At 58.0% G+C, this 15666-nt stretch overlaps 1 protein-coding gene across 2 annotated transcripts in view; it reads right to left on the bottom strand.

Annotated features, from left to right (window-relative positions):
- TLN1 (talin 1) overlaps positions 1-15666 on the bottom strand; it is a 134400-nt gene that overhangs the window by 46881 nt on the left and 71853 nt on the right. For both annotated transcript variants that reach the window (XM_084629453.1, XM_084629454.1), the window contains exons 9-22: positions 14119-14223; positions 13672-13827; positions 13026-13127; positions 12111-12187; positions 10974-11154; positions 9828-9941; positions 9128-9236; positions 8409-8617; positions 8209-8307; positions 6252-6419; positions 5326-5620; positions 4694-4860; positions 3251-3379; positions 2679-2792 (exon numbers count right to left, since the gene is read on the bottom strand). In XM_084629453.1, coding sequence (XP_084485579.1) covers positions 2679-2792; positions 3251-3379; positions 4694-4860; positions 5326-5620; positions 6252-6419; positions 8209-8307; positions 8409-8617; positions 9128-9236; positions 9828-9941; positions 10974-11154; positions 12111-12187; positions 13026-13127; positions 13672-13827; positions 14119-14223 — 2025 coding nt within the window. The remainder of the gene's footprint in view (positions 1-2678; positions 2793-3250; positions 3380-4693; positions 4861-5325; positions 5621-6251; positions 6420-8208; positions 8308-8408; positions 8618-9127; positions 9237-9827; positions 9942-10973; positions 11155-12110; positions 12188-13025; positions 13128-13671; positions 13828-14118; positions 14224-15666) is intronic.

The following is a 15666-nucleotide window of genomic DNA, read 5'->3' on the forward strand; positions in this document are numbered from 1 at the left end:
GCACTGCAGGGTCAGGGAGTGGTCCCTACGACAGGCCTGGGGGCAGAGCTGGGCTCCCTGAGGACAGGCCTTACAGAAGGGTGAGCTGGGACACACTGTGTGGAGAGCAGAGTTGGGACCCCATTCCCTTTCTCAGCCAGGAGAGGCCACTCCAAAGCAGGGACTCAGAGCTGAAGGCCAGGAAGGGACCAGCAGATCCCCTAGTCTTATCTACTGTGTGGCACAGGCCCTTGAATGCTGCCCTGGCCCCCCTGCCTGGAGCCCCAGAACTTGCGTGTGGCTGAAACAGCTTCTGGGAAAGGCAGCCAGGCTGGATCAAGAGACAAGAGATGGAGAATCCAGCATTGCCCACTGTGGGAGTTTGCTCCCAGGGTTAATCACCCTCACTGAAACATTTGAGCCTTATTTCTAATCTGAATGTGTCTGGCTTCAGCTGCCAGCCAGTGGCTTGTGTTCTGCCTATTTCCGTTAAGAGCCTTTTCTCCCTGGGGAAGGTAGCTACACACTGCAAGCAAGTCACCCCCTGACCTTTAAGCAGATTGAGCTCTTTGAGTCTCTAACTAGAAGACTTTTTTTTTCTTCTAGCCCTTGACTCTTTTGTGGCTCTTCTCTGCACTTTCTCCAATTTTCAATATTCTTTTCAAAATGCAGACACCAGAACTGGTCACAGGATCCAGAGTCAGTCTCACCAGAGCCACACACAGGGGTCAATTCACCTCCCTGCTCCCCTTTTTATACACCGCAGGGTCACATTAGCCCTTTGTGCCACAGCATCGCACTGGGAGCTCCTGGACAATTGTCCACTGGGACACCGAAATCCTTTGCAGAGCCACTGGTTCCCAGGGTACAGCCCCCAGTTCTCAGAGGTCTGGCTGCACTCTTTGCTTCTGGATGGAGAACTTGGCATTTGACTGTATTAAAACACATTTTCTTTGAGTGGGCCCAGCTTATGAAGTGACCCAGATCACTCTGTATGGCTGCCCTGTCCTCCTCATTATTTACCACTCCGCCAATCTGTGTCATCTGCAGATTTTATCAGCAGTGATTTTATACTTACTGACAGATCATTAATACAAATATCAAATAGTGTTCGGCCTAGAACTGATCCCCACAGAACCCCACCAGAAACTCCCCCATTCAATGATGATTCACCATTGACAACTACTCTTTGAAATTCACCAGTTAGCCAGATCTTAATCTAGTTAAGATGTACTTTACTGATATAAGAGGGCTAATTTTTAATCAGAAGGTCATGTGGTACAAAGTCAGACCCTTACAGAGGTCTCAGTATATTACATCTACACAGTTACCTCTCTCAATCAAACTTGTAATCCCAACAAACAATGAAATTGGGTTTGTTTGACAAGACCTGTTCTCCTCAAACCCAAGCTGGCTGACATTAACTATGTTCCTGCCATTCAATTCTTTACCTGTTGAATCCCTTATCACTTTTCCACCATTTTGCCCAGGATTGAGGTCAGACTAAACACTTGACTCAAGCTCTGAAATTTCCCCAGTATTCTGAGGTTTATTATAAATCAAATCAGCAACGCCAGAGATCTCCTCAGCCAACTCTTCTAGGATGCTTGGGCGCAGGTTATCTGAGCCTGCTAATTTCAACAGATTTGTCCCTATTGGATGTTGTTGAACATCCTCCTTAGTTATTAAAGGATTAGAAAGTACTTCCTCTTCCTCGTGTGATACGAGTACATCGGCCGGCTTCTTACCAGATACAGAACATGTCTCCCTCTTCTGCATCATTCACTGTTTCACCATCTCCATTTACTAATGGGCCTATGCCACTGCTAGGCTTTATTTTGCTTCCGATAAGTGAAAAAATTTCTTACTGTCAGCACTGCCACCCATGGATTTCTCCCCGTCTTTAGCTTCCTTTATCAATGTGAACTTTACAACTTCTTATTTATACTGATTGCTATCTACTTCTCCTTTCTTCCAGTTGTTAATATATACATATTATTTCTAGTTGTTGCCTTCACTTGCCCCCTTAACCAGGACAGCCTTTTAACCCAAGTTGTCTTCTTTCATGATCATGGAATTGTGGCTTTTTGGTTATCTAATAACGCCCCCCAGCCAACCAGCAAGAGGGTGCTCCAAGAGCAGGGTCCTTCCTCATCCCTGCCAACCTGGGAGAAGCCATTCTGAGAGCAAGGATACCCCCCACAACCCTGTAGAAGTTCCTCCCACCCCGAAAGGAAGCACTCCAAGAGCAGGGACCCCCCACAATCCCTCCAAACTGGGAGAGGCTGCTCCCATCCCCCTGCCAACCTGCGAAAGGTCACTCAGAGTAGGGATCTCGCCCACACTGAGAGAGGCCACTCCCACCAACCCCAACCCCCCCCATGTGGGGGGAGCTGCTCTGGGACCCCTAAGCAGCCCCAGGGCTTGGGCTGCAGGACTAAGATCCTGGCACCGCATGCTACCTCCCACAGTTGGCAGTGAAATGCTTCCCATGGGGCACTGCAGCTCCCCATGCCCCTTGGGGCTGCTCCTGTGCCCAGCTCTGACACCAGGGGGAGCACGGGCTCAGAGTGTGCCAATGTCCGGCGGGGGGCAGGGCAGCAGGCAGGGGAAGGACTGGGTGAGGTGACCCTGCACTGCGACTGCTGGGACAGGGTGGGGTGGGACACGCAGGTGGCCGGGAATGCCCTGCTCCTTACCTTGCAGCTCTGCACCAGCTGCTGCTGCGCTGCTGGGTTCTTGTTGGAGGCAGCGGCATGCTGCGCGGCGGCAATGGTCTGCGTGGCGGAGGCTGCAGCCTGCTTGGCTGTGTGCTGGCAGGGAAGAAGCAGCAGGTCCATCAGAGCTGCCTGATGCTCAGGCTGCAGGGCACAGGCAAGGGGGCAGCCCGCCCAGCAACCCCAGCCCAGGGCTCCCTCCTGCAGCTGGCCCGCTGGCCCTGGGGCTCTCGCCTGACACTGGGGAGCAGGAACCGCCCTGTGCAGCTCTGGGGGCCTGGCCAGCACAGACCCTGCACTCGGGGACACCACACCCCAGCCAGCTGCAGGTGAGATGCAGACACCAGCAGAGAAGCTTATTCACAGAGCCACCCCAGGCCCTCTGGTCAGGGAGCCGAGAGCCCATCCCAGCATGGTGCGTCGAGAGAAGGGGACTCCGTGAGGCGCATCGAGAGAAGGGGACTCTGCTCCAGAAAGCCCACTCCTTACAGGCTCGCTCGTCATCAGGCCCCTCTGCCCTCCCCGCCCCCTGGCGGCGCCCCCAGGCATCTCACCTCCAACTTGTGCACCAGCTTTTTCTTGATGGCATTCTGAGCTGCGGCGTTGGTCGCTATGCGGAGCCCCTCAGCCGCTTCCCGGAGCCGCTGCTGCTGCTCCTCGCTGTCTGGGTGGGCTGCAGCCCCCTGGGCAGAGCAGGAAAACCCATCAAGCCAGATGCCTCCCAGACGGCACCCAGCAATCTCCCCTACCCTGACAGCAGCGGCTGCATCTCACCCTTAGCAGCAGAGCCCCCCCCCCCCCAGCTCGGTTTGCGCAATCCGAGCCCCGGAGGAGCATGATGCTTCTCCTAAAGTGGTCAGTAGTGAAAGTAGTATCAGCACCGCTATTCAAATGCCAGCATTAGGTTTCAGAGTCAACAGCCCTATTGAGATGCACGGAACCGGCAAAGAGAACCTCAAGGACTGAGAAACAGGAATCAGCCCCTGCCTGGGGGTAACAAGGGGGCTGCTGTTTTACAGCTTTGGAATCCCCTCCATGGTGCAGCCTACAAAGAGAATACCTGTATATGTTTATACGAAATACTGATATGTAAGTATGCACAAAAATCTATTTCTTAAAAATACCCTTGACAGTCATCAAGTGAGGCTTAATACAATAGAAGTAAAGTGAAGTGCGACAATTTAAAGGCAAGTTAAGAATAAGTTCAAACATGTTTCGGTTCAAACTGGTCTTTACAAGTGTTTTAAAGTTTTAAAAAATGCTCTGTATATTATAGTTATTAATACGGTACTTATGCAAATTAAATTAAAATAATGCTTAATGTTAAATAGGCAATAAAAAGTATAAAATGTAATTATATTAGCAAAAACAAATAGAGTAAAAAGTAAATTTAATGGTAATGAATTAAAGTAAGTTATAATTAATTATATGTAATTTTAGATTAGGCACATACATCCATCTGCCATCAAAGCAATGTTAAAAAAAATTCACCCCATTCTCCTCATTTAGGGGCTAACTGCCCCTAAACACATCATTTCATCTTAAAATGTAAGTATAAGGTTACCTTATAAGGCCTGCCTGCTTACCTAACTACTTAATGGAAAATAGCTTTTAACTTTATCACTCACAGCCGCCCCCCCCCCAACGTAATTGTCTGTAACAGCCTGAAAAGCTCAAACCTTGAAACATTCAGTTTAGTTTACTTTTAAATTACTAACTACAGACATTAGTTAGGGGCACTCAGGCCTGCAGATCTGCACAGAGCAGGTCCTGGGGTACTTGTCTCTCTGCCCTATATGCTGAATGCCTCACAGGCCCTGCCCTGCCCTCCCCAGGCCGCGCCATGCTTGCCCTCAGCCTTAGAGCCGCAGCTACTCTCCGCTACTCCTGGCACCAGGTCAGGGCTGTCTGCCCTGCACGGGCCAGGAGCCGCACTGGATTTCCAAAGGAAATTCTAATCCTGCCTCCCCGCCAGCTCCGCCCAGAGTGCTGCAGACCTTCGCTGCCTCCACCATCTTGGCTGTGGCGTCGGCCAGCATCTTGGCGGCGCTTAGCAGCTTGCGTGAGTTCTCCAGGTCCGTCTCCCCCTCAGCGTCCGCTTTGATGGCATTTACGAGGTCGGAGGTTGCCTGAGCCAGAATACGAGCCTGGCGCACCATTTCCCCTGGGGACCAAAGGAAGAGCTGCCTGTCAGTAAGCCCTGGGCATCCCCCACTTGCACACCACACGGAGCTGCAGAGGGGTCAGCCGGCGCCCTCCACCCCATCCTGGACCGTGGCAGGGTCAGTCAGCACCGCCCCCTGCACCCCTTGCAGCACTGTCAGCTGGCACCCCATACCCGCACCCCTGGGACTGTGGCGGGGTCAGTCGGTGCTGCCCCCTGCACGCCCCGCAGCAGGGCCAGCTGGCACCCCCCGCCCGCACCCTCACTGGGAGCTCTTCATGTCCCTGCTGGTGCTGGCCTGCACCCCCTCCTAGGCCATGGCAAGGTCAGTGCAGGCCCGGCAGAGACGGACCCTTCACCTTGTGAGGTCACAGCAGGCTCTAGGTCAGCCCCCTACGCACAGCCACAGTGGGCCACCACCCTCAAAGATGCGGTTACCCTGTGATGGCCTCCCCGGCCCCTCACCTGCGTCGCCCATGGAGCTGAAGATGTTCTCGGTGACGTTGAGGATGGTGTCGGTGGCCTGGTCGTAGCGCCCGATGGGCTGCCCGCCGGTGGCATGCCGCTTGATGTGCTGCAGCAGGTCGTTCAGGGCCTGTGTCACTGCTGTGGCTGCCACCCCCACCTGCTTCAGCAGCTGGTCGTCGTCGGTGGCTGCCTGGGAGGCCTCCACACAGCCTTCTGCTGACTTCGCCACCAGCTTGCCAGCCTCAATCAGCTGCTCCTGGCACACAGGGGAGCTGATGGTGGGAGCCACCACCTGCAGGAGAAGGGAGAGACCACCAGCGCCCTGTTACTGACCCCGGGCCTACGTCCGCCAGCAGTGCGGCACACACAGAGTTAATACTGCCCCCTGGGTCCGGCACTGCAGCGCAGAGAAGGTTAATGCTCCCCCGCCCCGCACTACAGAGGGTTAATGCTGCCCCTCCCCTCACTGGCACTGCAGCGCAGAGAGGGTTAATCCCCCCCGGGGGGTTCATTCAGTGTGTAAGGGCTTGGGGCACAGGGACAGTAACGGACACAACAAAGGCCACGGGGCAGGGAGCTCTGCCAGCCCTGCAAACCCAGGGCCAGGAGACAGAGCAGCAGCTCGGTGCATCAGCCCCAGGTCCCACTCCCTCCCATGAACGCGGGGCAGCACAAGGGGCTGGGAGGTACCCAGGGCCCAGACAAATTAGAGCGAGCAGCTGGCGGACACGGAGAACTGGCCCTGGGAGTAGCTCCCCGGGGCTGCCCAGCTGGGCTTTCTGAGCAGCTCTGCAGAGCGTGGAGCTCTCGCCTTTCGCACTATGCCAGCTCTGCAGCGCTGACCCGAGGGTGCTGGGCACAGAGCAGGGGAGGTGTGCGGGCAGGCAAGGGTTAAGCCACCTGGCTTCTGAGCCAGCTCTTACCTTGGTGCAGGCCACCAGCTGGGAGGTGGAGAGGGCGCACTGCGTTGCAGCCGCGATCACCTGGGTCTGCAGTGCCGAGTCCTCTGTCTTCTGGGCCACATTCTTGGCTTTCAGGACCAGCGCAGCGGCTGCGCTGGCCACGGCCTTAGCCAGTTGCATGAGCATGTCCTGGGGGGAGGCAGAGGATCAGTGCAGGCCCCGGGGCATGGAGCTGCAGGCCAGCTGGCAGGCCCACCCAGAACCTCGTGAAATATTCAACAGGGAAACAGGAGTTCGTAGGAACTTCTCATCTAACCAGCCCCAGGGAGGGCTCAGAGTCAGCAACACCTGCGGGCAACAGTGGGCACCGCCCACTGCGGGCTGCGGCCAGTACTGAGGCACGGCACATGCGGCAGGCGCCGAGCAAGTGTCACCACCCGATGGGCACACCTCGGGTAACATCACCACCAGCCACACTCCAGGCAACCGCCTGCCCCTCAGCAGACCCACGGCTCTGACAGCACACAACAGACAACCACCGACACAACACGCTGCAGGCAACACCAGGCAGCACACGCAGCAATCAACAACTCCACAACCCCCACACAGCGCTCCACACGCGGCACATGGCAGCCTGCAGGCACAGGCCACGAGGCCCTGGCCTTGCACACATGGCCGGCCAAACCACACCCTGCCCTGGCAGTCCAGCTCCCTCACCCAGAGCCCCTGCTACAGACAGCTCCAGCCCCGGTAGGCCTTACCTCCCTTGCTCCTCAATCTGCTGCAGCCAGAGGCTGCTTTCCCCCGACCCGTCACCAGTTCCAGCCACAATCACAAGCCAGAAGACATGCACCAAGCTCATTAGTTCCCAGTCCCAGTCACACCCAGATTAACTGTCTGCAGCAGAAGCGACCCCGACAGGAGAATGCGGGAGGCTGGAAGTGGATACACTCGGGTCTGGCTGCTGAGTGGCAGAGCCTGGCAGATGGAGGTCAGGCTGGGGCTCGGACTGCACAGCTCCCCTTGGTGTGCGTCTGAACGGCTACATGCCAGTCACTGTGCCTGACCCAGCCCCTCGGCCTGCAGCGCAGACAAGAGCCTCAGGGCCTAGAACGGTAAGTCCTGCGAGCGGCTGAGACAGACCAGCCCCATCACTCTCAGCCCCTTGTTCCCTGCTGGCTGCCTCTCTCTAACCTTCCCTTCATGGACTCCTGCAGCCCGCTCCTTGCTCCGAGCACCTCTCAGCTCCATCTCCCCAAGCCCCACTGGCCGGGTGCCCATGAGAGCACTAGGCATCTGTGCGGCCCCAATGCCAGCTTGAGCCCAGGCCGGAGGGCCCTGCTCGCCCAGGAACAGCCAGTGCTGGGGGAAGGGGCGGGTCCACAGGAGCAGAGGGGACTGGGCGGGGGACGGACGGAGGACTAGGGGACGACAGTGCTTGGGGGTGCAGGGCAGAGCTGTGAGTAGTCACTGGAGCAGAGGTGACTGGGGGGGCCAGTGCTAGGGATTTGGGGGTGCGGGAAAGAGCTGTGAGTTGTCACTGGAGCAGAGTGACCTGAGTGCATGGACTTCCAAGATTCAGTTACAGGAAAAGCAGATTTTGGCAAGTTCCCTTCCCAAAGAACCCAGCTGATTGTGTTCCCGAGAGGAAGGCTGGGAGCCCCTGCGCTCCCCACCCTTTACCGTCTTTGGCTCTGAGGTGGGCAGGGTCCGAGCGCGGCGGCTCTCTGGGATCTGCACAGGAATCCACAAGAGAAGAAGCGTTACTCTGTGGAGGCTCCAGCTGGGGGCAGGAGTGGCCCTGCCCTCTGTGTACCTGGCACAGCCGTCGTCCACAGGTCCCAGGCTGGGGCAACCCACACCGCCTGCCCCGGCCTCCATGCTGGGAGAAGGGACCCGCAGGACAATTCTGGGAAAAGGACCTGCTTCCATTAGTGTCCATCCACCCCGCCCCTCCCCTGGCCAGGGCTGCACTCACCTGGAACCGAGGATCAGTGTCGCTCTCTCCAATCTGCTGCAGCAGCTCCCCGCTTGTCTGGCCCACGGTGCCGGCCGCTTGCAGCAGGTTCTGTCGCGGCTGCAGGGAACCAGGGCAAACACATGGTCAGCCCTCGGAGCCCCACCCAGCTGCTCCCCTCTGTTCCTCTTTTCCCCTTCCCTCCCCTGCCCCACACTCACCTCGGCACTGGCTGGCTGCGCAGTTTTCAGCAGGTCTGAGACGGCACTTGCCAGGTTCTTGGCAGCCTGCAGGAGCTGTCGCCCATTCCCACCTTCGTCTTCCATGAGCGCGGCCAGCAGCTTCACGCCCTTGGACATCTCGGTCAGGTTGGAGGAGATGGTGGTGACGGCACAGCCCACGGCCGTGTAATCCGTGTCGGCCGGGTCCCCTGCGCAGGGCGGAGGCAGGAGTAAGTGGGAGCAGCATGGGCAGCAAGTAGCCCCCACAGCCCAAGGAGACAGGGGAGCACCCACCCTGCCCCAGCTCAGCGACTGCCTGGCCCGACTCCCCTGCCCATCCTGGAGCCAAGGGGGCACAGCCCAGGCCTGACATGCAGCTGGCATGTGGTGCACTGGGCTGGGAGGCCAGCGCCCCTATGGGAACTGTGTGATACACTCACATTCAGAGGGAAAGCAGCAACTCAGAGCAGGGGCGAGGCCGTGGGAGCCAAGCTCCTCGGGACCCAAGAGGGGCACGGGGCAGAGCACTGGCAGCAGGTGGAAGGGGGCAGCGTAGATAGGATTTCTGCTGCGTGGGGGCAGGGTCCGGGGCACGGGCCTTGCTGGGGGAAGGGGCAGACAGTCTCTACCCCAGGGTCCAATCTTGGGTCACACCAGACGCAGAGGTCCAAGCACTAGGCAGGGGCAGGGATCCCTTGCAGCCCAGCCCCAAGACACACCTGCAGTCAGGTTCACCACGGAGGCAGTGCCGGCAGTGATGGCGTCCACCTGCGAATGGATCTCGTGCTTCGACTCGTCCATCTTGTTCTTGCGCCAGGCTTTGGAAGCCTGAAAAAGCGAGAGCAGAGTCAGCCCAGGGACCCCTCAGCCCTACCTGTGAAGGTGGGTTGGGGGGGGGGGGGTAGGACACACACAACACACACCACACCCAGGGCAGCTGTAAGAGGGGGAGGGGACCCACCCCCGGGGCAGCTGGTGCCTCCTCAGCCCCTCCCTGAGCTCAAAAGAGAACTAGATAAGTTCATGGAGGATCGGTCCCTCAGTCGCTATTAGCCAGGATGGACAGGGATGGTGTCCCTCGCCTCTGATTACCAGAAACTGGGAATGGGCGACAGGGGATGGATCACTTGATTCCCTGTTCTGTGCATTCCCTCTGGGGCACCTGGCTTTGGTCACTGTCAGGAGACTGGGCTAGATGGACCCTTGGTCTGACCCAGAAGGGCCATTCTTACGTTTGGGATCTGGGTCCCCTAGACCTGCCCCTCATGGGACAGACCTCCTCAGGGCAGAAGTCACTCCCAGAGACGTGGCCCCCTCACCCCTGGGGACAGGCAACCTCACAGAACAAGGTCCTCCCCAGCAACTCCATACCCTGCCCCCCGCCGGGCTTGGGAAGGGCTTGGGTATTCGAACACTCACAGCGTCCTGCCCAAGGGGTGGCAGCGTCTCAAAGTCATCCAGGGTGGCCTGTGCCGCGTGCACGGCCTGCATGCTGGAGTTGATGGTGCCCGTCAGGGCCTGCTGGGCTGAGGTCTGCAACACACGAGGGGAACTGGGCTCAGGGCACTGCAGGGGCTGAGCGCCCGCTCGGTCCCTGCCCCGCTCAGCACTCTGTGGGTGCTGTGCTGACCCATGCAGAGGGACAGGAAAGTGGCTGCCCATGCTGAGGCTTTGGGCAGGTGTTTCTGCACAGAGGACACAGCCAGCATTGCGTCCAATGCGTGGCATGACAGCCACTCCACAGTGACGGGGAGGGAACACGGCCTGCCCAGAGCCCCCCGCTGAGCTGACCAGTGCAAGGTGCCTACAGGTTGCCAGGGGTCCAGCTGGGAGCCCGATGAGGCCTTCCCAGAGAAGGCCAGCACCTCTCGCCAAGCCCTGGGCAAAGCCCGGAGCCAGGGCCCCTACCTGGATAGACCGAACAAGGAAAGATCTGGAGCTGTGTGCGACACCCACGCCGAGGGCGACATTTGGGAACACAGGCAGCTCAGGGCTAGCCACATCTTGGGCCAAAGGAGATGCACGAGGCCGGTGTCAGCAAGTCTGTGTCATGCCTCCCCCACTCCATGAACACAGCACCAGCCGAGCAGGGCCCCTGCTGGAGTGGGAGGGGGGCACATCCAGCTTCTAGGGCAGAGATTGCTGCCCCACACGGAGCACAAGTGGGGTAAGGCTGCTGAGCCAGGTCAAGGAAAAGCCCCTTGCCACACACACCGCTGCAGGGGCCACCAGCCTGGGCAGGGCCAGATGCCACGGGTGCCGACAAGCTGCTGGCAATGCCGAGCTGGAAGAGGTGCCCAGCTGCAGGGAGCTCAGGCTGAAAGGAGGACCCAAGCGACCGTGGACAGGGGGATCCAAGAGCGGTTTGGAGGGAATGGTGCAGCGCAGAGAAAGATGGAAAAGGGGTCTACACGGGGATGTCTGTGAGAACGCCCAAGGGCAGCGTGCCAATTAACTTGGTGTGATGGACACCCAGCCCAGGGGAGAATGGCCCATCCCAACACATTCCCCACGATCAGTCAAAGACGGGCAGAGCCAGCTGTCTGTGGCAGAAGCAATTCTTACCAGGGGGGGCATGTGCCCTCGGTGCATCTGGCCACTGGTGACCTGCTGCTGCGCCTGTGGCATTGTGCCAACCTGGAAGTTCTCTGGCCCGCCGGCCCCTGAGCGCATGATGGCTGGCAGGGCTACGGAGCCGTGCTCCACCTTGCCTACACGGTTAAACTGCTGCTGCAGAACAGTCGACCTGCAAGAGAATCAGCACCACCGGCTACAGCTCAGCTCACAGGGCCCAAAAGGGCCATGGTGCTTGGTAGGTCTCACCCTCTGCACAGCACAGGCCAGAAACCGACCCTGAGCGAGAGCAGGCCTTTCAGAAACACATCTGATTGCTTTCAGTATTGTCAGGGATGGAGAGCCCAGCGTGACCCTTCGTTGATGGCTCCAACAGCAAACGACCTTCCATCAAACATTTACACTCTGAATGTGTCTAGCTTCAACTCCCAGCCACTGGATTGAGTTCCACCGTCCTCTGCTAGGCTGAAGAGCCCACTAGTACAAAAGCGGCTCCGTAACTGTTCTTCGAGAGGTGTTGCTCATGCCCATGGCATTCTAGGTGTGCGCGGCCACCTGAGATTTTTGCCTTAGCGTAGGGCAGGCTGTGGCGTCCCCCCACCCCCGGAGTGCCACGCTCATGCGTCGGCATATCAGACGCTGTCAGCCCTACACCCTCTCAGTTCCTTCTTACCAGCGACTCTGACAGAGGGGCAGGAGGGCAGGGCATGGAACGGACACGAGCAACACATCTCGGGGAGTCTAAGTACATCTCATCAACACTCACCTTTGCCATCCAGGCTCGAAATCTCATTGAAACAAGATGTCGAGTTAGTCAGACAGAAGCTATGACTCTCCTTTAGTACTCGAGTCCTGTATCGGCTGCTCCATTACCTTGCCCAGGTTCAGTGTCAGGCTGACAAGCCAGTAATCGCAATGCTGGGGGGGGGGTCTCCTGCCCCGCTCCCCACTGCTCACGGAGCTGGCAGCCCTCACATGCAGCACGGTGAGTTGGCTGGGAGAGCCCCGCTCACACTCACTGTAGAACAGCCGACACATCTACATGCTTCATGCACAACCCTGCAGCCAACCCGAGGGACTGAGCCCTCCTTCCCCAGAGCCCTCCCCGCCGGTTGCCCAGAGCCATACTTCTTGGGAGAGACAGAATCTTCCAGCATGGTGGACTCCTCATCTCCCTCCAGCCCAAAGTGATCTTTGCTCTTTTTCTGTGGGACACCGAGAGAGAGAGACACAGAGTCCATTAGTCAGCATCAACCCCAGGGGAGTCCCACAGAGGAGGGTGCAGAGACCCGGCCTTGGGACAGGCCCAGCATGGCTTCCGAGCCCTGCTGGGGGCTGGTTGAGGAGGGGCCAGGAGATTTTGCAGATAGTGGGATCCCCCTGTGACTACAGGAGGGCGAGGGGGAGGGCGAGGGGGAGGGGAAGCTGCTGCTCTCCCTGCTTGATCCCATGCAGCAGCTACAGGAGGCGGGAGCATCAACAACTCTGCTATTCCTGACTCCTGAGCACTAAACCCCATGAGACCCCACAGCTGGGCTGGCCTCAGCCCCCACCCACCTGCCCTCTGCTCCTTGCAGCAGCGTGACTCCTTCCAGCCCAGCAGAACAGGAGCCTTTTCCTGGGAGTTCAGCGGAGCCTATACAGCTGCCCCCCTTCTCATGACAGGACTGCCCCCCGATACGCCCCCCTTCTCATGACAGGACTGCCCCCCGATACACCCCCCCCCACGCACCCCTCTCTCGCCCCCCGATACACCCCCCCCCGCGCACCCCTCTCTCGCCCCCCGATACACCCCCCCCGCGCACCCCTCTCTCGGCCCCCAGAGCGCTCACCCCCGCGCACCCCTCTCCCACCCAGCCTCGCCCCCCACATACACCCCCCCGCGCACCCCTCTCCCACCCAGCCTCGCCCCCCACATACACCCCCCCGCGCACCCCTCTCCCACCCAGCCTCGCCCCCCACATACACCCCCCCGCGCACCCCTCTCCCGCCCAGCCTCACCGGAGCCCAGCCTCACCCGGAGCACCCCCCCTGCAGCCTCACCTTTTTCAGGATGATGTCAATATAGCCGGCGATAAGCTGGGCGATCTGCTCCCCTTCTGTCGTCTGCACTGAGTAGTACCCATCCTGGTAATCTCCGAAATCCTACAGCGACAGGGCACTGGGCAGCACCAGAGCAGGCCCCTGCTGCCCTGCTCAGCTTGGCTTGCACCTCAGCTCCATGCCAAAGGTACTGCTCTGCCCCACAGTGAACCCATGTGCCTGAGGGGGAGGGAACCCAGAAGGCAAGCAGAGGTGTGGGAGGCATGGCTTGGCCAGAGGTGTGCTTGGCCAGAGGTGTTGGAGAGGGGCAAGAGTCCAGGCCTTACCCAGGGGAAGCTCTTGGCAGACGCTCCCCAGCACTGGAGGCTGGTGCGATCAGGGAGGATGCAGTGCTGGAACAGGAGAGTCAGTGGGGCAGGACACTGTGGGACAGGCCCTTACCAGGGTGATGCTCTTGGGAGAGGCACCCCAGCCCCAGAGGCAGATGTGGTCTGGGAGGAGCAGGCTGGAGGGTGCTGTGGGACAGGCCCTTACCAGGGTTGCTCTTGGGCGAGGCACCCCAGCCCCAGAGGCAGATGTGGTCTGGGAGGGACAGGCTGAAGGCAATGGGAGGCAGGCTGGAGGGTGCTGGGGGTCAGGTCCTTACCAGGGTGAAGCTCTTGGGCGAGGCAGCCCAGCGTTTGATGTTGGTGAGGTTCCACTCCTGAATCACCTCCTTGGTTTTCTCGTCCACACGCATCACACACTCTTTGGTGATCCCCAGCAGCCGCGGCACCAGCTTGTTCTTTCCCTTCATCTTCTCCTAGCACCAGGACAGGGAAGGGTTACAGCTGCCCAAAGCAAAGCCACCAGCAGGGCCCAGCTCCACCAGCAGGGCAATGTCCCATTAGTGAGGGCACAGCCCCACGGGCCCCACTCCGCTGGATGATGCCCCAGTGATGAAGGAAGGAGAGAATACGTGAGAAGAGGAGAGAGGAAGGGAGCCCTGAAGGCAGGTGTGGGGAGGGGTGTTGGGGGGGGTCGCATGGACCCCAATAGCTGGAGGGGTGGCAGGGACAGGAGGCCCGGGGCACATGGGGAACCGCTGGCTCACCTTGACCAGGAAGAAGGAGACTCCGTAGGTTTTCAGGGAGCGGGCGAGTTTCACGTAGCGAACTTTGGCCTCAATCTCGCTCATGTTGCCGCAGTTCTTGTGAGCCTGAGAGAGCAGAGCCGATCACCCCAATGCCATGGCTCCCCACAGCATGCCCCATCCCTTCCTGTCCCCCCTCTGCCCCGGCCACCCTGTCACGGCCCTCCCAGCCACTGGGGCCCTCCCGCCTCCTATCCACCACTTCTCCCAGCCACCCTGTCACAGCCCTCCCAGCCATCGGCCCCCACCCGGCCCTCGTCCTGCTCTCTCCCACCCTGCCTTCCGCCAGCCCTCCATGAACCTCCCCTCACAGCAGCTGTGCTCGCCAGCCTGAACCACTACCCAGCCTCTCCCGCAGCCGGTGTATCCCCTGCCCCTCCCGGCAGGCGTACCCCCGCCCCTCCCCCCGTTATGGGCTCTCCCAGGAGCTATAAGGTGGATAGAAAGCTGGCTAGATCGTCGGGCTCAACAGGTAGTGATCAATGGCTCAGTGTCTAGTTGGCAGCCGGTATCAAGTGGAGTGCCCCAAGGGTCGGTCTTGGGACCGGTTTTGTTCAATATCTTCATTAATGATCTGGAGGATGGTGTGGATTGCACCCTCAGCAAGTTTGCAGATGACACTAAACTGGGAGGAGAGGTAGACACCCTGGAGGGTAGGGATAGGATACAGAGGGACCTAGACAAATTAGCATGACAAATGGGAATGAGGATATGGAGGTAGATTTTACCATATTTGAGGTAGAAGCCAAACTCGAACAGCTTAATGGGACTAAATTGGGGGGCCCAGATAATCTTCATCCAAGAATATTAAAGGAATTGGCACATTAAATTGCAAACCCATTAGCAAAAAATTTTAATGAATCTGTAAACTCAGGGGTTGTACCGTATGATTGGAGAATTGCTAACATAGTTCCTATTTTTAAGAAAGGAAAAAAAAGTGATCCGGGTAACTACAGGCCTGTTAGTTTGACATCTGTAGTATGCAAGGTCTTGGATAAAATTTTGAAGGAGAAGGTAGTTAAGGACATTGAAGTCAATGGTAAATGGGACAAAATACAACATGGTTTTACAAAAGGTAGATCGTGCCAAACCAACCTGATCTCCTTCTTTGAGAAAGTAACAGATTTTTTAGACAAAGGAAACGCAGTGGATCTAATTTACCTAGATTTCAGTAAGGCATTTGATACCGTGCCACATGGGGAATTATTAGTTAAATTGGATAAGATGGGGATCAATAGGAAAATTGAAAGGTGGATAAGGAATTGGTTAAAGGGGAGACTACAACGGGTCCTACTAAAAGGTGAACTGTCAGGCTGGAGGGAGGTTACCAGTGGAGTTCCTCAAGGATCGATTTTGGGACCAATCTTTTTATTACTGACCTTGGCACAAAAAGTGGGAGTGTGCTAATAAAGTTTGCAGATGATACAAAGCTGGAAGATATTGCCAATTTAGAGAAGGACAGGGATATCCTACAGGAGGATCTGGATGACCTTCTAAACTGGAGTAATA

The sequence above is a fragment of the Lepidochelys olivacea genome (genome assembly GCF_965140295.1).
Source record: "Lepidochelys olivacea isolate rLepOli2 genome assembly, chromosome: 5".
In the NCBI taxonomy this organism is placed as follows: Eukaryota; Metazoa; Chordata; order Testudines; family Cheloniidae; genus Lepidochelys; species Lepidochelys olivacea.